General features: G+C 35.2%; 3 protein-coding genes across 3 annotated transcripts in view; 2 read left to right on the top strand and 1 right to left on the bottom strand.

Moving 5' to 3' along the window:
- LOC125677937 (uncharacterized) overlaps positions 1 to 3,486 on the top strand; it is an 8,830-nt gene extending 5,344 nt beyond the window's left edge. Inside the window, exons 4-6 of the mRNA XM_056144007.1 lie at positions 579 to 653; positions 756 to 842; positions 1,419 to 3,486. Of these exons, the coding sequence (XP_055999982.1) occupies positions 579 to 653; positions 756 to 842; positions 1,419 to 1,639 (383 nt within the window). The 3' untranslated portion in view covers positions 1,640 to 3,486. The remainder of the gene's footprint in view (positions 1 to 578; positions 654 to 755; positions 843 to 1,418) is intronic.
- LOC125654652 (uncharacterized) overlaps positions 1 to 22,500 on the top strand; it is a 534,947-nt gene that overhangs the window by 59,934 nt on the left and 452,513 nt on the right. Inside the window, exon 3 of the mRNA XM_056143962.1 lies at positions 10,606 to 10,813. Coding sequence (XP_055999937.1) covers positions 10,606 to 10,813 — 208 coding nt within the window. The remainder of the gene's footprint in view (positions 1 to 10,605; positions 10,814 to 22,500) is intronic.
- The window catches only part of LOC125654656 (GTPase IMAP family member 7-like), a 662,712-nt gene that overhangs the window by 321,631 nt on the left and 318,581 nt on the right, over positions 1 to 22,500 (bottom strand). The gene's annotated exons all lie outside the window — the stretch shown is intronic.

The following is a 22,500-nucleotide window of genomic DNA, read 5'->3' as shown; positions in this document are numbered from 1 at the left end:
CTAACATTCCAATTCTTTTCAAATTTGGTATGAAGCATCTTTGGGACAAAGCAGACATAAATTGTAGATTTCAGGACTCCTACACCCCTGGGGCATTAGGGGTGGGGCAAAAACTGCCAATAAGTGACCAGTTTTCAAAAATCTTCTTCTCTAGAACCGCACATGTATAAGAAAAACTAAATGCATAGTGATATAGAGCAGGAAGTCTTCTACCAAAATTGTAAATTTCAAGATCCCCGGGGTAGAGGTTCTGACTCCAGGGCGGAGCCAAACTTGATATATAGTATTTATGTGTAAAAAGAATTTTAAAAGAAGACATCTTCTTTAATGCTATTGATACTAAATTGAAGCTAAACAGATACATGTATTTAGAATGACCAGGTAGCCCTTTACCAAAATTGTAAATTTGATGATCCCAGGAGTAGGGGTTTTAGTATTAGGGTGGGGCCAAAATGGTCAGTGATTAAATTTCTTAACAACTGAACAGTGTGATTTCCCGCGCTTGCGAGGGTATTCATTTAGTCTCAATTAAAATTTTGATATTGCTGTTTCTGTAATTTTCAATCCTTCTTTTTCAGACATTCTTGATAATGAAGACATTGTCCTCGGAGAAGGAGAAGCCCATAGAGAAGAAGAAGCTCCTTCAGTAGAAGGTACTAGGAAGATTTGAAATATATTTTTTTAAGTCACCTCAAGGCTGCAATTCTCTGAGAGCAGGTTTAAGCATTTATTTATATTTAATTTTTTTTTACCAGATACAGGTCTAGCTCTTGATGACATGGCACTAAACACGTTGAACATTGAAGAGGATGTATTAGTAACGAGAAAGAAACCTAAGAAGAGTAAGTCGTATAATTGAGAAGAGAATTACTCAGATGACCTATTCAATCATTCGTCTTCTGTCATTGTGCGTTACCATTTGAACACTATTAACTTCTTCTCAAATACTGCTTATATTACCTGGATAATAGTTACAAATTAACAAAAAAGGGAGTAAGTCAAGTCAACATGTACATGTTAACAACACATTCCTTGTACCATGTGCACAATGATTGAATTAGAACTGAGTTGCCACCCCTAAACCATATATATTCTTACTGCTCATGTCAAGATGCATTGATTCTTATGTCAGGCAAGTACCCCGGGATCATCCCCTACACCCTAATTATTTAATTGGTCAAATATCTTGAAAAAAAACTTTAATCCCCACCCCTAACTACGGTATATATTTTCTTGCTGCTCATGTCAAGATGCATTGAGTATTCTGTTGGCCAAGTGCCAAGTTGCAGATTAGTTCAGATTAAATTTACTGGTGGAAAAAGATTCATGGAGATTTTAAATGAAGTACATGTACATTGTAAGCGAATGTTGTCATTTTAAAACAACTTAAATGCATTAAAAATATCATTACCATTTAGGTACAAGAAAGGCATGGACTAAAGAGGAAGAAGAAGAAATGAGAAAATATTTTGAGGAATACTTTGATGGTAAAAAGAAGAAAACTTGCCCAAGTAGAGCGGAGTGCCAAAGAGCAATTGAATTAAGCAGAAAAAATGGAGGATGCATTCACTTAAGAAATTGGGAGACCATAAAAAAGAAAGTAAATAATTTTCTCTGCAGCTTTGGCAAGAAGAAGTGAATTCTGAAAGGAAAAGTCATACAAAAGGCCAGGACAGATTTTTTTCCAGCATACTTACACTGTATACTTAGGCTAGTGACATAAAAAAATCTGAACAGATAAACTCATTCAGATTAATAATCAATAATGACAAATACACAGGATGTAAGCTGTAAGTGAAAGGACATAGTTTTCATCATGATTGTCTTGCATTCTTCTATTTCATTTTGTGTTCAACTCAGTTACAAAGAAATTGTACAAGAATTTTTCATAAACTTAACACAAAGGTTCCTGTTAGTGAGACCAGATCTATAGTGTATTAAATATTTTTTTTTAAGATTCTTTTTATTACATTATTACTGACAGCAGTTTTTGCATTCATATTTATCGGACAGTTTTATTCAAAGAGTAAATGAAATAATTCATGGTTGGGGGAGTTAAATGACATTGTTCTTCCTCTTATAGTTACCTTGCTTGTCCTATTTTGTGTTTCAACTTATTTTTGAAATACTATGATTATTTCTGAAATAAGAATTATATCTTTATAGAGAAAGCATTTTAACTGTGCTAACTTGGGCTTGACCTTTGACTTAGCAATTCCTGATTGGATTTTTTAAGTCAATTTTTGAAAGCAGTTATCAATTTTGGATCCATTTAACCAAGTTTTGTTTGTATCCACATTGTTAAGAGCATTCTAACCATACACATTGTTACTAAACTTTGAACATTTTTAAATTCCCTGAAAATACTAAGCCAATCTTGACTAGATTTGGTTTAACATCTGTAAGGAAAGGTCAACATTCATGACCCCCACCTCCCAGGCGCTTAGATTTTTGATAAAAGCTGTAAATTGTCTTCAAAAACATCCCCCTTTACTCCTGAGTATTTAGCAGAAAAACTAAGTTAATTGATATGATGAACAAGGAGGCCTCTTCCCATGACCCCTGGGCCCTTTGCTGAAAATGCCTTAAATCTTTGAAATTCCTCTTCTCTACTCCTGTGCATCTTTCCTGCTAAATTAGGCACATGGTTGTGACGGGCTAGGAGGCCTCTGGTTCTGGTGTAAGGATGTGGATCTATTACTTGTAAATAAATAGTGAAAATGCATCAATTTTTTTAAGATTATGGCATGGTGGTTGTTGCAATTGGGTAGGGCTCTTTTGATCATCATTTACATGTATGGTGAAAATTCATACTTTTAAAATCGGTGTATTCTTTAGTTGATTCTGTGTCAAGAGAAATTGATAGGAGTACTGGACACTATTGAACTGATAAAAGATGCGTCATCTACCTCCGCCTCCTCCCCAGTCCCAAGTTATTTTTATGAACATGAATGGTCAAGAGATTTGATTACTATTCAGATCGCCCATCGTAACTCTTTCTTTTTTTTATCCATGTGTTGCAACCAATTAAATGAGGTCTAAAATTGTGCCCTATTGGGTTGTTCCCAGCCCCCACCCACCCATCCAAATTTTGACAAAAGTCTTGGATCCTTGGTTATCATACAAGTCTCTTTTCTGAGCCAAAAATCATCCTGCATCTGATTATTTTACTTTGTTATATATTGAATCTATGGATCCTTCAAAAGTTAATATATTGCCATGTACATGTTGTTTGAGTTTGACCCTCTGAACCATGGCTTGACCAACTGTTCACTGTAAAACTTTGACATAGCAAGGTTATGGTATGTCAGATATTTTCTAGAACATATTCATCTTTGTTTGACTGTAATTCAGATCAGAATTTAGATACAACAGATATTTGAAACTTAAAAGTAACGGCCGTTTTAAAAAGAAACTTTTGTTACATGCTTTTTTTGCGATTGTAGAGATTATTATCGCTTTCTTAAATTGATTGAATAAAGACATTTGATTAAATAATGATTCGTTTCTTCATTTTATGAAATAGCCTTACTGTATTGTCTGCAGATAGGAAAGGAAATAGAATTTAAGTATCACTTGCCTATGGGAATGATGACACCATTGTAGCAACCATTAATGATATAAAATCCACTAATGATAAAATTTGCATTAACAGATGCATTTGCGTTCGTTAATGCAAAAAATATATCATTAATGATTCACCATCATAACCATTACTGATAAATCATTCGCTAATGAAAAACTTTTTCATTAGAGGACAGACGAATCGTCCACTAATGATAAAAATTGAAATTGGAAGATATGTACAATTTCTTCCACTAATGATAAAAAATAAAATGTATTAGTGGATGAATTTTACATTTGTTAATGATATTCTTGAATTTTATAGCATTCAAGGTACCAAATCAATGCGCTTTATGAAGTATGTAGGCGTAAAGCGTCACAGTTCATACCCTCATGTATATTTTAAAAAAATGAAAGTAGCAACTTCTAAAAACATTTTTCCGACCATACTTTGAATTGGATTTATTGATTCCTACAAAAGATTTATGAACCCCATCTCTAAAAGTTAAATATATTTGCAATGTTATTGTTTTCTTTCAACTTACTAATCCTCTGACTATTTCGTGCCAACATGTAGTATAGTCCATTTGAAATAACCATGTAAATACTCGTTTTGTAAAGATTTGTTCCATATATATACATGTGTACATCGCGTTAGATGAAGTCAGAGGATAAGTGAAAATTTAGTATGATGTTTACATACGCCAATGAGCAGATAATTATGAAAATGTGAACTTTGCATTGGTCATCTTCATAAAGCATGTTTTTTCCCTCAAAGTAGTATGAAATAGCATTCTTGTCATCAAGTCGAATCCACATGTTGCTCAGATTACATGTACTTCTCGAAGTTTTTGCACTTGATTAAAGATTCTGTATGCTGCCAAATATCTAGACTTATATTGTTTTATGATTTTTTTTTCTTTATAATTACAAACTGCAAAATAATTCAGAAAATGTAAAAGTTTTTTCCCCCAAAGAAAACGGTCATGGGACTCAACTGTGGAAAGAGTGGACTGAACTAGACTACATTTGTATCTGTAAATGAATGTATAGATGTCAAAAAATTTGAAACTTGTATTGTACCAGAGATCTCTCAATGATATTTCGAAATATCTACATTTCCAATGTTTAAATGTTTCTATCAATAAGGAGGAAAGGTATAGTCCACAAATGAAGAGGTAAATGTGTCCATCTATTTTAAAGTAAGATTAGGAGCTAAAAGTGTCCATCAATAGGGAGGAAAGGTATAGTCCACAAATGAAGAGGTAAATGTGTCCATCTATTTTAAAGTAAGATAAGGAGCTAAAAGTGTCCATCAATAGGGAGGAAAGGTATAGTCCACAAATGAAGAGGTAAATGTGTCCATCTATTTTAAAGTAAGATTAGGAGCTAAAAGTGTTCATCAATAGGGAGGAAAGGTATAGTCCACAAATGAAGAGGTAAATGTGTCCATCTGTTTTAAATTAAGATTAGGAGCTAAAAGTGTCCATCAATAGGGAGGAAAGGTATAGTCCACAAATGAAGAGGTAAATGTGTCCATCTATTTTAAAGTAAGATTAGGAGCTAAAAGTGTCCATCAAGAAGGAGGATAGGTATAGTCCACAAATGAAGAGGTAAATGTGTCCATCTATTTTAAAGTAAGATTAGGAGCTAAAAGTGTCCATCAATAGGGAGGAAAGGTATAGTCCACATATGAAGAGGTAAATGTGTCCATCTATTTTAAAGTAAGATTAGGAGCTGAAAGTGTCGATCAAGAAGGAGGATAGGTATAGTCCACAAATGAAGAGGTAAATGTGTCCATCTATTTTAAAGTAAGATTAGGAGCTAAAAGTGTCCATCAAGAAGGAGGATAGGTATAGTCCACAAATGAAGAGGTAAATGTGTCCATCTATTTTAAAGTAAGATTAGGAGCTAAAAGTGTCCATCAAGAAGGAGGATAGGTATAGTCCACAAATGAAGAGGTAAATGTGTCCATCTATTTTAAAGTAAGATTAGGAGCTAAAAGTGTCCATCAATAGGGAGGAAAGGTATAGTCCACAAATGAAGAGGTAAATGTGTCCATCTATTTTAAAGTAAGATTAGGAGCTGAAAGTGTCGATCAAGAAGGAGGATAGGTATAGTCCACAAATGAAGAGGTAAATGTGTCCATCTATTTTAAAGTAAGATTAGGAGCTAAAAGTGTCCATCAAGAAGGAGGATAGGTATAGTCCACAAATGAAGAGGTAAATGTGTCCATCTATTTTAAAGTAAGATTAGGAGCTAAAAGTGTCCATCAAGAAGGAGGATAGGTATAGTCCACAAATGAAGAGGTAAATGTGTCCATCTATTTTAAAGTAAGATTAGGAGCTAAAAGTGTCCATCAATAGGGAGGAAAGGTATAGTCCACAAATGAAGAGGTAAATGTGTCCATCTATTTTAAAGTAAGATAAGGAGCTAAAAGTGTCCATCAAGAAGGAGGATAGGTATAGTCCACAAATGAAGAGGTAAATGTGTCCATCTATTTTAAAGTAAGATTAGGAGCTAAAAGTGTCCATCAAGAAGGAGGATAGGTATAGTCCACAAATGAAGAGGTAAATGTGTCCATCTATTTTAAAGTAAGATTAGGAGCTAAAAGTGTCCATCAATAGGGAGGAAAGGTATAGTCCACAAATGAAGAGGTAAATGTGTCCATCTATTTTAAAGTAAGATTAGGAGCTGAAAGTGTCGATCAAGAAGGAGGATAGGTATAGTCCACAAATGAAGAGGTAAATGTGTCCATCTATTTTAAAGTAAGATAAGGAGCTAAAAGTGTCCATCAAGAAGGAGGATAGGTATAGTCCACAAATGAAGAGGTAAATGTGTCCATCTATTTTAAAGTAAGATTAGGAGCTAAAAGTGTCCATCAAGAAGGAGGATAGGTATAGTCCACAAATGAAGAGGTAAATGTGTCCATCTATTTTAAAGTAAGATTAGGAGCTAAAAGTGTCCATCAATAGGGAGGAAAGGTATAGTCCAGAAATAAAGAGTTAAATGTGCCCATCGATAACGAAGAAAGATTATGTACCAAAATGCGTCCATTTATTAGGAGGAAAGAGGAATACACATAAAGAATTGTGTCCATCTGTTGTAAAGAAAGATGAGGAGTTAAAAGTGTCCATCAATAAGGAGGAAAGGGGTAGTCCACAATTAAAGAGTTAAATGTGTCCTATTATAAAGAAAGATTAGGAGCTTAAAGTGTCCATCAATTAGGAGGAAATTTTGGTTCAAAATTTATTGAACACGTAAGCCTACAAATGACTTTGATTACTTATTAAGAGATCAGAAGTACATATGTATTGGAATACTTCAATGATGATGAACAAGACAAAAAAAGACACCCCACGAATCAAACCTGAATCATCATAACTTATTACCGGTATACACTGTTCCCTTTTTACAATTCCTATTCAAAAGTTGACCTTATTTGATGTTTATTATACAGGAATTTGTTAAATTACTTATTCCAGTCTTATTAGCTCTAAATAAGTATAGTCTATGTAGGTCAAATGGATACTTACTTAAAGGTGTTATTGTCTTTAAAAACAAGTGGACATTTAATTGCAAGCTGATAAGTTTTTTTACTTTTGATACGTTGTAAAACAATTTTTATTGATCATATAATTAGATGATATAATAAAGATCAAAAAGCTCATGAACTTTGGACATCTTCAAGCCCATGAATGATGGACATAATTTAACTGATTAATATCAAATTTTGGAACTGGTTCAGTTGGCTCTTAAATATAAACTAAACTTTTAGCTCATAAAACTTTAGCTCATAGTTACTTATTGTTGGTCAGTCTGTCTGTCTGTCCGTCTGTCTGTAAACTTTTCACATTTTCGACTTCTTCTCCAGAACCACTGGGCCAATTTCAACCTAACTTGGCCAAAAGCATCCTTGGGTGAAGGGCTTTCAAGTTTGTTCAAATGAAGGGCCATGTCCCTTTCAAAGGGGAGATAATCACAAAAATGCAAAAATAGGGTGGGGTCATTTAAAAATCTTCTTCTCAAGAACCACTGGGCCAGAAGAGCTGAAATTTACCTGAAAGCTTCCTGACATATTGCAGATTCAAGTTTGTTCAAATCATGGCCCCCGGTGGTAGGATGGGGCCACAAGGGGGGATCAAAGTTTTACATACAAATATATAGGGAAAAACTTTAAAAATCTTCTTCTCAAGAACCACTAAGCCAGAAAAGCTGAGATTTACATGAAAGCTTCCTGACATAATGCAGATTCAAGTTTGTTCAAATCATGGGCCCCTGGGGTTGGATGGGGCCACAATAGGGGATCAAAGTTTTACATACAAATATATAGGAAAAATCTTTAAAAATCTTCTTCTCAAGACCCACTAAGCCAGAAAAGCCGATTTTTACATGAAAACTTTCTGACATAGTGCAGATTCAAGTTTGTTCAAATCATGGCCCCCGGAGATAAGATGGGGCCCCAAGGGGGGGGGATCAAAGTTTTACACACAAATATATAAGGAAAAACTTTAAAAATCTTCTCAAGAACCACTAAGCCAGAAAAGCTGAGATTTACATGAAAGCTTCCTGACATAATGCAGATTCAAGTTTGTTCAAATCATGGGCCCCGGGGGTTGGATGGGGCCACAATAGGGGATCAAAGTTTTACATACAAATGTATAGAAAAAATCTTTAAAAATCTTCTTCTCAAGAACCACTGAGTCAGAAAAGCTGATTTTTACATGAAAACTTCCTGACATAGTGCAGATTCAAGTTTGTTCAAATCATGGTCCCCGGGGGGTAGGATGGGACCCCAAGGGGGGATCAAAGTTTTGCACACAAATATATAAGGAAAAACTTTAAAAATCTTCTTCTCAAGAACCACTAAGCCAGAAAAGCTGAGATTTACATGAAAACTTTCTGACATAGTGCAGATTCAAGTTTGTTCAAATCATGGCCCCCGGGGATAAGATGGGGCCCCAAGGGGGGATCAAAGTTTTACACACAAATATATAGGGAAAAACTTTAAAAATCTTCTTCTCAAGAACCACTAAGCCAGAAAAGCTGATTTTTACATGAAAACTTTCTGACATAGTGCAGATTCAAGTTTGTTCAAATCATGGCCCTCGGGGATAAGATGGGGCCCCAAGGGGGGATCAAAGTTTTACACACAAATATATAGGGAAAAACTTTAAAAATCTTCTTCTCAAGAACCACTAAGCCAGAAAAGCTGAGATTTACATGAAAGCTTCCTGGCATAATGCAGATTCAAGTTTGTTCAAATCATGGGCTCCGGGGGTTGGATGGAGCCACAATAGGGGATCAAAGTTTTACATACAGATATATAGTAAAAATCTTTTTCTCAATAACCACTGAGTCAGAAAAGCTGATATTTACAAGAAAACTTTCTGACATAGTGCAGATTCAAGTTTGTTCAAATCATGGTCCCCGGGGGGTAGGATGGGGCCCCAAGGGGGGATCAAAGTTTTGCACACAAATATATAAGGAAAAACTTTAAAAATCTTCTTCTCAAGAACCACTAAGCCAGAAAAGCTGAGATTTACATGAAAACTTTCTGACATAGTGCAGATTCAAGTTTGTTCAAATCATGGCCCCCGGGGATAGGATGGGGCCCCAAGGGGGGGATCAAAGTTTTACACACAAATATATAGGGAAAAACTTTAAAAATCTTCTTCTCAAGAACCACTAAGCCAGAAAAGCTGATTTTTACATGAAAACTTTCTGACATAGTGCAGATTCAAGTTTGTTCAAATCATGGCCCTCGGGGATAAGATGGGGCCCCAAGGGGGGATCAAAGTTTTACACACAAATATATAGGGAAAAACTTTAAAAATCTTCTTCTCAAGAACCACTAAGCCAGAAAAGCTGAGATTTACATGAAAGCTTCCTGGCATAATGCAGATTCAAGTTTGTTCAAATCATGGGCTCCGGGGGTTGGATGGAGCCACAATAGGGGATCAAAGTTTTACATACAAATATATAGGAAAAATCTTTTTCTCAAGAACCACTGAGCCAGAAAAGCTGATTTTTACATGAAAACTTTCTGACATAGTACAGATTCAAGTTTCTTCAAATCATGGGCTCCGGGGGTAGGATGGGGTCACAAGGGGGATCAAAGTTTTACATACAAATATATAGTAAAAATCTTTTTCTCAATAACCACTGAGTCAGAAAAGCTGATATTTACAAGAAAACTTTCTGACATAGTGCAGATTCAAGTTTGTTCAAATCATGGTCCCCGGGGGGTAGGATGGGGCCACAAGTGGGGGGGGGGGTCAAAGTTTTACATACAAATATAGAAAAAAACTTTAAAAGAACCATTAGGCCAAAGAAGTTGACATTTACATGAAAGCTTTCTGACATAGTGTAGATTCAAGTTTGCAAAGGGTAGTTTGGGCCATAATAGGGATCAAGGTTTTACATGCAAATATATATGGAAAGTCTTCAGATATGGGCCAAGGTGACTCAGGTGAGCAATGTGGCCCATAGGCCTCTTGTTTAATATTGCTTTTAATATCTATAGCTAAAAGACAATGCTATTTTATTTACAAACTGTTTCAAAGTGTATTACAATCACATGCATGTACCATCATTTTTAATGTAGGACATTGTTGTTTTTACTTTGAATTGTATGCTTTTCTTGTAAAGTGCTTTAGAGATTTTTAATTGATTAGGGCGCTATGCAAGTCTTAGTATTGTAAGGTATTTAACTTGGTATGCCTCGGACAATATTGCAACACTAATCAGCTTCGTCTGATGTCTACAGAGGAATGCCAAAGGCGTGTTTAAAATTTGATAATTAAGTTAAGTTTTCCAAAATGACATATTTTAGAAAATTGACCAGTCGTCTCATTGGACTAACTAAAACAAATGTCTGTCAGTACGCCAGACTTTTAACCAGTCATGGACTTATGGGCATATGTTAATTTCAAGCCCTAGCTGTGCCACAGTGAACAGTCTCAATATTTCAGGTTAAAGAACAAATTTTTGCAGAAGTTTTAAACTACTATTTTCAAATTTAAAGAAATCATAACACAGGTTCACCTTCCCGCAGTCAAGACCTGGCGCTAGATATCAAGTGGAGATCAGAATTGGCATCTTTGGATTTCAAAGTAAGAGAGCTGATGTAATGAAGGTATTGCAACAAAACAGATTTTTAGACCCCAAGGCTTCTGAATATACAGCATTATCACAGTCTGCCAGGAAACGCCATAGTGATGGACATGTATCAGCATATCAACTGGAGGTACGTCAAAATAAAACAACCAAACAAGTAAAGAACAATGATAATAGTGACACTGTTTTACATTCAGAATATGTAGATTTTTAGGTCACCCGAGTCACTTGTCCATTGTCCCTGAAATGTTCTGCTTTCCCACTTGAATGGTGAGTGAACGGTGAATGAACGCTGAGCGAACGGTGTGAGAATGCTAAACACAACGTGGTGAGCAAACGCAGAACATGAACGGAGTGCAAATGAGAGCACAACATGAGTGGTGAACACAAGATGAATGATTTGTTTCGAATATCTCGGATGTTTTTCTTACATCATACTTATTTCAAAATGAGGGAAGAAAAGAGATATTTGTATTTGAGCAATGAGTAAATTTTATTGTTGCACCAATATCAACAGACTACATTTAAAGCTATATAGCTTTTTATGCCCCCACCACAATGTTGTCGGGGCATATAGTTTTACCCTTGTCCGTCCTTCCGCGACACCCAGTTTTCCAGACTTTTTCTGAACACCTTGAGGTATTAAATTGATTTTTTTTTTGTATACAGGTGTATATTCATGAGTTACAAATCGATTGGATTTTGTGATTGTTCGTTGATTTTTTATGGAATAGTGCCCCTTTAACGTAAAAAAAATAATGTTAGGACCAGTTTTCCCGACTTTTTTCTAAATGCCTTGAGATGTTGTATTGATTTTTTTGTAAGCGGGTGTATATTGATCAGTTACAGATTGAGTTCCAGTTTTGTTCCAGTTCGTTGATTTATGATGGAGTTGTGCCCCTTTATAGTAGAAAAATGACTGTTATGATCAGATTGCCAGACTTTTTTTTCTGAACGCCTGGAGATATTGGACTGATTTTTTGTATGCAAATGCATATTAATGAGTCACAGATCAGGTTTGAGTTTTATTCGATGGAGTTGTGCCCCTTTAATGTAGAAAAATTAATGTTACAACCTGTTTTCCGAACTTTCCTAAATGCCTTGAGATATTGAACTGCAAGATTTTTTGTATATTGATGGATGTTATTATTCTGATCATATGATGTTATTGACTCTGAAGAAGCTTTTTTAAAGTGAGTATTTATTTTATGATTGTTTAAACATTCAAAGGATTAATTGTTGTTGAGTTCTTCATCGTACTAAATGTGTGAAAGATACAAATAGGATCCCCCATATTGTTTGTGGTTTGATATGATTTAATATATCCAACGAGTTGTGTGTTTTTATATCCCGAAGCCGGGGTGAGGGGATAGAAAACACATGAGTTGGATATAAATCATACCAAACCACAAACCATGCCTAGTCATTCCGTGTTGACTTATTATGATATTTATACAATCTGTAATACAGTTGAACTATATATTATTATATAAGTAAATATCATTTCAAAGCCTATTTTTATGCCCCCAAGATCGAAGATTGGGGGGCATATTGTTTTTGTCCTGTCAGTCATTCTCTAATTGTGACTTTATGACAAAGAAGCATGTGACTATTAAGGTTATAGCCAATTATTCCTGCACGGAGAGTATTTTTTGTGAGTTTCTTTATTATCAAAATTGTGAAAGTAAGACCATTTAAATTTTTAAAATGTCCGAATTTGGTTATGATATTCCTAATTAAGGTCTTCCGTCTCCTGCGGAAGACCTTACTATTATTGTTCGCGTTCTTCTTCTTCATTATTAAGGTCTTCCGTCTCCTGCGGAAGACCTTACTATTATTGTTCGCGTTCTTCTTCATTATTAAGGTCTTCCGTCTCCTGCGGAAGACCTTACTATTATTGTTCGCGTTCTTCTTCTTCATTAAGGTCTTCCGTCTCCTGCGGAAGACCTTACTATTATTGTTCGCGTTCTTCTTCTTCATTATTATTATTATTATTAAGGTCTTCCGTCTCCTGCGGAAGACCTTACTATTATTGTTCGCGTTCTTCTTCTTCATTATTATTATTATTTTCCTTGGTAGTACACGCGTTTTTCTCAGCCATTTCTCGATCGATTTTCACGAAATTTTCAGGAAAGATGTCTTTTGGTGACGAGACTTTGCTTGCAAAATTTCGTGCTTGACGTCACTTCCGGTCAGGAGTTATCTCTCTTTTAGTGACTTTTTGAAGGGCCTTGTTGTCCACACATCTCCTCCGTTAGTTTTGAAGCTAGAGTCTTGAAATTTCTACACAAGATAGAGTAAACATTTTAGAAGATTTGTGGGGGATTCGATTTTACCGGAGGCGATTTGCCTAAACGCTCGCCTGGACCTGAAAAAATGGATGCCAAAATTTTTCGCCGATTTCGGCCATTTTTGACCTTTGCTCTCCAATATCTTTTTTCTTGCAAATATTTTGTTAAGACATGTAGAACAAAAGTTGTGCACATTTACAAGATCTTTTCGAAAATATCAAAATTTAGGGGCTAGCCCCTTCAATTAGGGATCTAGAAGGGCTCAAAGTCTAGATCAAATATCTCAAAAATCGTTAATATTTTGGTATAAGTCAAAGAACAAAAAATGTTCATCTCAACAATCCAAATCTATTCATATAAAAATTTAGGTCATAAGTTACGTAGTAAGGGATTTTAAGGGCCAAAACCATAAATTTTTACCCCTTGTATCTCGAAAACGACAAATATTTTGAAAAGCAATAAAGAACAAATGTTGTTCAGAATGATGATCTGAACAATATTCATATTTCGTTTTTACCCTATGTGGCCCCGTTAGGGAGCTACAGTTTGGCCCCTAAAAATTACTTCTAGAAATAACTCGAGAACGGTAAAGAATTTCTAAATACTTGTTGAACAAAAAATGTTTGAAATGTCATGACCTTTCTTACGATATCAAGCAAAAGGGGCTGACCCTTTAAATTAGGGGCCCAGAAGGGTCCAAAGGTTGATGAGAATATCTCAGAAACTATTAATATTTTGTAATAAGTCATTGAAGCGGAAATGTTCATCTAAACGAGCTTGTTCTTATCAAATCAAAAAGTAGGTCATATGTTACGTAATAAGGGATTTTAAGGGCCAAAATCATAAATAATTGACGCCTCATATCTTGAAAACGACAAATATTTTGAAAAGCATTATTGAACAAAAGTTGTTCAGAATGATAATCTAAACAATATGTACATTTCGTTTTTTTCCTATGTGGCCCCGTTAGGGAGCTACAGTTTGGCCCCTAAATATTTCTTGTAGAGATAACTCGAGAACGGTAAAGAATTTCTAAATACTTGTTGAGCAAAAAATGTTTAAAATGACAAGGCCTTTCTTACGATATCAAGCAAAAGGGGCTGGCCCTTTAAATTAGGGGTTCAGAAGGGTCCAAATGTTTTTGAGAATATCTCAGAAACTATTCATATTTTATAATAAGTTGTAGAAGCGGAAATGTTCATCTCAACGAGCTTGATCTTATCAAATCAAAAAGTAGGTCATATGTTACATAATTAGAGATTTTAAGGGCCAAAATCGTAAATATTTGACGCCTCATATCTTTAAAACGACATATTTTTTGAAAAGCATTATTGAACAAAAGTTGTTCAATGTGTCATAACCTATCGATCAATATCAAAAAATGGGTCTGTGGGCCTCATGGCTCGCCTGTAGAGTCGATTTTTGTCGATATCAGTCGATTTCAAAAACTTGTAACTGGTAAATATTTTGTAAGGACATATTGAACAAAAGTTGTTCAGTTTATCGAGATCTATCGATTGATATCAAGAAATAGGCCTATGGTCCTAATGGCTCGCCTGTAGAGTCGATTTTTTGTCGATATCGGTCGATCTCAATAACTTTTTACAGGTAAATATTTTGTAAAGACATATAGAACTAAAGTTGTTGAGTCTATAGAGGGCTAACAAATGACATCAAGAAATAGGCCCGCGGGCCTTATGGCTCGCCTGGAGAGTCGAATTTCAAACGAATTTCACCGCAACTTTGCTTCAGAAGCTTATGATATGAAAAATTGATTACATCTAAAGTGTCTTAAAGTCGGAAACTAAATTGGGACTCATTTGTCTTTTTTTTTTTTTTTTTTTAACTCCGAGTGCATCAACAAATCGGGACGGAAGACCTACTCGTTGCTCGCAACGAGATCGTGTCTAGTTATTATTATTAGGGTCTTCCGTCTTCAGCGGAAGACCCTTCTATTATTCTATTGTTGATTTTTCACTTTTCTTATTATTAAGGTCTTCCGTCTCCTGCGGAAGACCTTACTATTATTGTTCGCGTTCTTCTTCTTCATTATTATTATTATTATTATTTTCCTTGGTAGTACACGCGTTTTTCTCAGCCATTTCTCGATCGATTTTCACGAAATTTTCAGGAAAGATGTCTTTTGGTGACGAGACTTTGCTTGCAAAATTTTGTGCTTGACGTCACTTCCGGTCAGGAGTTATCTCTCTTTTAGTGACTTTTTGAAGGGCCTTGTTGTCCACACATCTCCTCCGTTAGTTTTGAAGCTAGAGTCTTGAAATTTCTACACAAGATAGAGTAAACATTTTAGAAGATTTGTGGGGGATTCGATTTTACCGGAGGCGATTTGCCTAAACGCTCGCCTGGACCTGAAAAAATGGATGCCAAAATTTTTCGCCGATTTCGGCCATTTTTGACCTTTGATCTCCAATATCTTTTTTCTTGCAAATATTTTGTTAAGACATGTAGAACAAAAGTTGTGCACATTTACGGGATCTTTTCGAAAATATCAAGATTTAGGGGCTAGCCCCTTCAATTAGGGATCTAGAAGGGCTCAAAGTCTAGATCAAATATCTCAAAAATCGTTAATATTTTGGTATAAGTCAAAGAACAAAAAATATTCATCTCAACAATCCAAATCTATTCATATAAAAATTTAGGTCATATGTTACGTAATAAGGGATTTTAAGGGCCAAAACCATAAATTTTTTACCCCTTGTATCTCGAAAACGACAAATATTTTGAAAAGCAATAAAGAACAAAAGTTGTTCAGAATGATGATCTGAACAATATTCATATTTCGTTTTTACCCTATGTTGCCCCGTTAGGGAGCTACAGTTTGGCCCCTAAAAATTACTTCTAGAAATAACTCGAGAACGGTAAAGAATTTCTAAATACTTGTTGAACAAAAAATGTTTGAAATGTCATGACCTTTCTTACGATATCAAGCAAAAGGGGCTGACCCTTTAAATTAGGGGCCCAGAAGGGTCCAAAGGTTTATGAGAATATCTCAGAAACTATTAATATTTTGTAATAAGTCATTGAAGCGGAAATGTTCATCTAAACGAGCTTGTTCTTATCAAATCAAAAAGTAGGTCATATGTTACGTAATAAGGGATTTTAAGGGCCAAAATCATAAATAATTGACGCCTCATATCTTGAAAACGACAAATATTTTGAAAAGCATTATTGAACAAAAGTTGTTCAGAATGATAATCTAAACAATATGTACATTTCGTTTTTTCCCTATGTGGCCCCGTTAGGGAGCTACAGTTTGGCCCCTAAATATTTCTTGTAGAGATAACTCGAGAACGGTAAAGAATTTCTAAATACTTGTTGAGCAAAAAATGTTTAAAATGACAAGGCCTTTCTTACGATATCAAGCAAAAGGGGCTGGCCCTTTAAATTAGGGGTTCAGAAGGGTCCAAATGTTTTTGAGAATATCTCAGAAACTATTAATATTTTATAATAAGTTGTAGAAGCGGAAATGTTCATCTCAACGAGCTTGATCTTATCAAATCAAAAAGTAGGTCATATGTTACGTAATTAGAGATTTTAAGGGCCAAAATCGTAAATATTTGACGCCTCATATCTTTAAAACGACATATTTTTTGAAAAGCATTATTGAACAAAAGTTGTTCAATGTGTCATAACCTATCGATCAATATCAAAAAATGGGTCTGTGGGCCTCATGGCTCGCCTGTAGAGTCGATTTTTGTCGATATCAGTCGATTTCAAAAACTTGTAACTGGTAAATATTTTGTAAGGACATATTGAACAAAAGTTGTTCAGTTTATCGAGATCTATCGATTGATATCAAGAAATAGGCCTATGGTCCTAATGGCTCGCCTGTAGAGTCGATTTTTTGTCAATATCGGTCGATCTCAATAACTTTTTACAGGTAAATATTTTGTAAAGACATATAGAACTAAAGTTGTTGAGTCTATAGAGGGCTAACAAATGACATCAAGAAATAGGCCCGCGGGCCTTATGGCTCGCCTGGAGAGTCGAATTTCAAACGAATTTCTCCGCAACTTTGCTTCAGAAGCTTATGATATGAAAAATTGATTATATGTAAAGTGTCTTAAAGTCGGAAACTAAATTGGGACTCATTTGTCTTTTTTTTTTTTTTTTTTTAACTCCGAGTGCATCAACAAATCGGACGGAAGACCTACTTGTTGCTCGCAACGAGATCGTGTCTAGTTATTATTATTATTCTTTTTTTTTCTCCTTACCGATTTTTGTGCAGAAGATTTCTCGGAGATGGATGGATCAATTTGCTTCAAATTTTCAGGATTGATGCGTTGCCATTTGAAGTTTGTACCGCCGTTTCAATTTTTGAAAAATCACTTCCGGTTGGAAGTTATCCCCCTTTTATCGATTTTCAGATGACCATTTTGTCCAGACAAAAACTCAAAAACGATAAAAGCTAGAGTGCTGAAATTTTCAGTGATGTTAGACGACATGTTGTAGTTGTGCACCTGGGTTTTCAAAATTTCCGGAAGTGCCTAGTATGGAAGCTCGGTAGGGGTCGAAAATGGGGTTTAAAAAAGTGTCTCATTTTTCTCCAATTTTTAAATCATAACTATTTACTCGTAAATATTTTGCTTAGACATATATAACAAAAGTTGTACAGTTTATTGAGATCTTTCATGTCATATCAAGAAATGGGCCCATAGGCCTCATGGCTCGCCTGAACCATTGAATTTCTATTACAATGATTAACTTTTTTCTCACGAAACTTTTGATAAGACATGTAGAATAAAAGTTGTTCAGGTTTGCAAGATCTATCTAATGATATCAAAAACTAGACCTCAGGGCGTCATGGCTCGCCTGAACAGTCGAATTTGTAGCACAATTAATAACATTAATAACTTTTTTCTCGAGAAACTTTTGACAAGACATGTAGAACAAAAGTTGTTCAGTTTCGCAAGGGTTAACTAACAATGTTAATAAATAGGCCTGCGGGTCTTATGGCTCACCTGAACAGTTGGGTTATTGTTGTAATCTATAACATTTTTGTCAAGAAACTTTTAATAAGACATCTTGAACAAAAGTTGTTCAGTTTTGCAAGATCTTTCGAACAACATCATGAAAAAGGCCAACGGGCCTCATGGCTCGCCTGAACAGTTTCATCAGTGTCACTATTACTTTTTTCTCGAGAATCTTTTGATAAGACATGTAGAACAAAAGTTGTTCAGTTTTGCAAGATCTTTCAAACGATATCAAGAAAAAGGCCCACGGGCCTTATGACTCGCCTTAACAGTGATAAATGTCGCATAACGTTATACTCGTAAATATTTTGTTTAGACATATATAACAAAAGTTGTACAGTTTATTGAGATCTTTCGTGCCGTATCAAAAAATGGGCCCATGGGCTTCATGGCTCGCCTGAACCATTGAATTTCTGTTACAATGATTAACTTTTTCGTCACGAAACTTTGATGAAACATGTCGAATAAAAGTTGTTCAGTTTTGCAAGATGTATCTAATGATATCAAAAAATAGGCCTGCGGGCGTCATGGCTCGCCTGAACAGTCGAATTTGTATCACAATTAATAACATTAATAACTTTTTTCTCGAGAAACTTTTGATAAGACATGTAGAACAAAAGTTGTTCAGATTCGCAAGCGTTACTAATGATGTTAAGAATAAGGCCTGCGGGTCTCATGGCTCACCTGAACAGTGGGGTTATTGTTGTAATCTATAACATTTTAGTCAAGAAACTTTTAATGAGACATCTAGAGCAAAAGTTGTTCAGTTTTGCAAGATGTTTCAAACAACATCATGAAAAAGGCGAACAGGCCTCATGGCTCGCCTGAAGAGTTTGATTAGTGTCACAATCAATAGCTTTTTTCTGGAGAAACTTTTGATAAAACATGTAGACCAAAAGTTGTTCAGGTTTGCAAGATCTTTCAAACGATATCAAGAAAAAGGCCCACGGACCTTATGACTTGCCTTAACAGTCTGATAAATGTCGCAATCAATAACTTTTTTCTTAAGAAAATTTCCATAAGACATGTAGAAAAAAATTTGTTCAGTTTTGCGAGATATATCTAGAATGATATAAAAAAAAAAATAGGCCTCCGGGCGGCATGACTCGCCTGATCAGTCGAATCTGTATCGCAGTAAATAAGATTATTAACTTTTTTCTCGAAAAAAAGCTGACCCCTTTAATTAGTTGCCGAGAGGTAGAGAGAGTCTTTAATTTATAACATTTAAATGATCAATATTTGTAAAACATTACCAAAGCTAAATTGTACGTCTAGACAATATATTTGTATCATTATTTATGAACGAAAATGTCAGTCAAATTCTTATCTAATCACATCTAAATTTGGACGGAAGACCCACTCGTTGCTCGCAACGAGATCGAATCTAGTTATTATTATTATTATTATTAAGGTCTTCCGTCTCCTGCGGAAGACCTTACTATTATTGTTCGCGTTCTTCTTCTTCATTATTATTATTATTATTTATTATTATTATTATTATTATTATTTTCCTTGGTAGTACACACGTTTTTCTCAGCCATTTCTCGATCGATTTTCACGAAATTTTCAGGAAAGATGTCTTTTGGTGACGAGACTTAGCTTGCAAAATTTCGTGCTTGACGTCACTTTCGGTCAGGAGTTATGTCTCTTTTAGTGACTTTTTGAAGGGCCTTGTTGTCCACACATCTCCTCCGTTAGTTTTGAAGCTAGAGTCTTGAAATTTCTACACAAGATAGAGTAAACATTTTAGAAGATTTGTGGGGGATTCGATTTTACCGGAGGCGATTTGCCTAAACGCTCGCCTGGACCTGAAAAAATGGATGCCAAAATTTTTCGCCGATTTCGGCCATTTTTGACCTTTGATCTCCAATATCTTTTTTCTTGCAAATATTTTGTTAAGACATGTAGAACAAAAGTTGTGCACATTTACGAGATCTTTTCGAAAATATCAAGATTTAGGGGCTAGCCCCTTCAATTAGGGATCTAGAAGGGCTCAAAGTCTAGATCAAATATCTCAAAAATCGTTAATATTTTGGTATAAGTCAAAGAACAAAAAATATTCATCTCAACAATCCAAATCTATTCATATAAAAATTTAGGCCATATGTTACGTAATAAGGGATTTTAAGGGCCAAAACCATAAATTTTTTACCCCTTGTATCTCGAAAACGACAAATATTTTGAAAAGCAATAAAGAACAAAAGTTGTTCAGAATGATGATCTGAACAATATGCATATTTCGTTTTCACCCTATGTGGCCCCGTTAGGGAGCTACAGTTTGGCCCCTAAAAATTACTTCTAGAAATAACTCGAGAACGGTAAAGAATTTCTAAATACTTGTTGAACAAAAAATGTTTGAAATGTCATGACCTTTCTTACGATATCAAGCAAAAGGGGCTGACCCTTTAAATTAGGGGCCCAGAAGGGTCCAAAGGTTTATGAGAATATCTCAGAAACTATTAATATTTTGTAATAAGTCATTGAAGCGGAAATGTTCATCTAAACGAGCTTGTTCTTATCAAATCAAAAAGTAGGTCATATGTTACGTAATAAGGGATTTTAAGGGCCAAAATCATAAATAATTGACGCCTCATATCTTGAAAACGACAAATATTTTGAAAAGCATTATTGAACAAAAGTTGTTCAGAATGATAATCTAAACAATATGTACATTTCGTTTTTTTCCTATGTGGCCCCGTTAGGGAGCTACAGTTTGGCCCCTAAGTATATCTTGTAGAGATAACTGGAGAACGGTAAAGAATTTCTAAATACTTGTTGAGCAAAAAATGTTTAAAATGACAAGGCCTTTCTTACGATATCAAGCCAAACGGGCTGGCCCTTTAAATTAGGGGTTCAGAAGGGTCCAAATGTTTTTGAGAATATCTCAGAAACTATTAATATTTTATAATAAGTTGTAGAAGCGGAAATGTTCATCTCAACGAGCTTGATCTTATCAAATCAAAAAGTAGGTCATATGTTACGTAATTAGAGATTTTAAGGGCCAAAATCGTAAATATTTGACGCCTCATATCTTTAAAACGACATATTTTTTGAAAAGCATTATTGAACAAAAGTTGTTCAATGTGTCATAACCTATCGATCAATATCAAAAAATGGGTCTGTGGGCCTCATGGCTCGCCTGTAGAGTCGATTTTTGTCGATATCAGTCGATTTCAAAAACTTGTAACTGGTAAATATTTTGTAAGGACATATTGAACAAAAGTTGTTCAGTTTATCGAGATCTATCGATTGATATCAAGAAATAGGCCTATGGTCCTAATGGCTCGCCTGTAGAGTCGATTTTTTGTCGATATCGGTCGATCTCAATAATTTTTTACAGGTAAATATTTTGTAAAGACATATAGAACTAAAGTTGTTGAGTCTATAGAGGGCTAACAAATGACATCAAGAAATAGGCCCACGGGCCTTATGGCTCGCCTGGAGAGTCGAATTTCAAACGAATTTCACCGCAACTTTGCTTCAGAAGCTTATGATATGAAAAATTGATTATATCTAAAGTGTCTTAAAGTCGGAAACTAAATTGGGACTCATTTGTCTTTTTTTTTTTTTTTTAACTCCGAGTGCATCAACAAATCGGACGGAAGACCTACTCGTTGCTCGCAACGAGATCGTGTCTAGTTTTAGCCCTTATTTTTTGTCAGAGAATGCTGGACAGCCCAGCTTTACCTCCTGGTTTTGTTGGGGTTTTTTTGGGGAGGGGGGGGGGGTAGTTGTTGTTGAAACACTGGTTAACTGAAGTAGATTCAAATTAACATAGATTACAGTTGTAAGATGTTAGCTTACCAAATTTGTCATTTTGTCAATTGGCATTATTTTATTGAAAAAAAATGAAAGTTGTAATTCCTGTTAACTTGTAGATAAAAGGAGAGTGAAGTGAGTGGAGGAGGAGGCTTAATTAACAGTCCAGAAGTTCTTCGTTTTTCTTGTCCTATATATTCCTATATTTCTGAGAAAAAGGTGCTATATTTCTGTGGTATGTCCTATATTTTTTGGACCAAAATTCACTTGACACCCTGTCATTTTGTCTGAAACTTTAACCTTGCTAATAACTTTTGAACAGTAAGTGATAGAGCTTTGATATTTCACATGAGTATTCCATGTGACAAGACCTTTCTGTGGGTACCAACATTTTTGACAGTGTGACCTTGACCTTGGAGTTTGACCTATATTTTGAAAACTTTAACCTTGCTAATAGATTTTAAAGCTTTGATATTTATGCCCCCTTTGAAAAAGAGGGGGTATATTGTTTTGCAACTGTCGGTCGGTCTGTAGACCATGTGTTGTCTGCTCAATATCTTGAGAACCATTCACTTGATGATAATGATATTTCATATGTGGGTTAGTTATGAGTAGAAGAGGATCCCTATTGTTTTTCAGGTCAAAAGGTCAAAGGTCAAGGGTCAATCTACTCTGGACATAGGAATATGATGTCTGCTCAATATCTTGAGAACCCTTTGCTTGAAAGAAATCAAACTTGGCACACTGGTACATCCCAAGGAGTAGATGACCCC

Source organism: Ostrea edulis, chromosome 7 (genome assembly GCF_947568905.1).
Source record: "Ostrea edulis chromosome 7, xbOstEdul1.1, whole genome shotgun sequence".
In the NCBI taxonomy this organism is placed as follows: domain Eukaryota; kingdom Metazoa; phylum Mollusca; class Bivalvia; order Ostreida; family Ostreidae; genus Ostrea; species Ostrea edulis.
The sequence above is the reverse complement of the archived record's forward strand: the minus strand, read 5'-3'. Positions and strand labels throughout refer to the sequence as shown.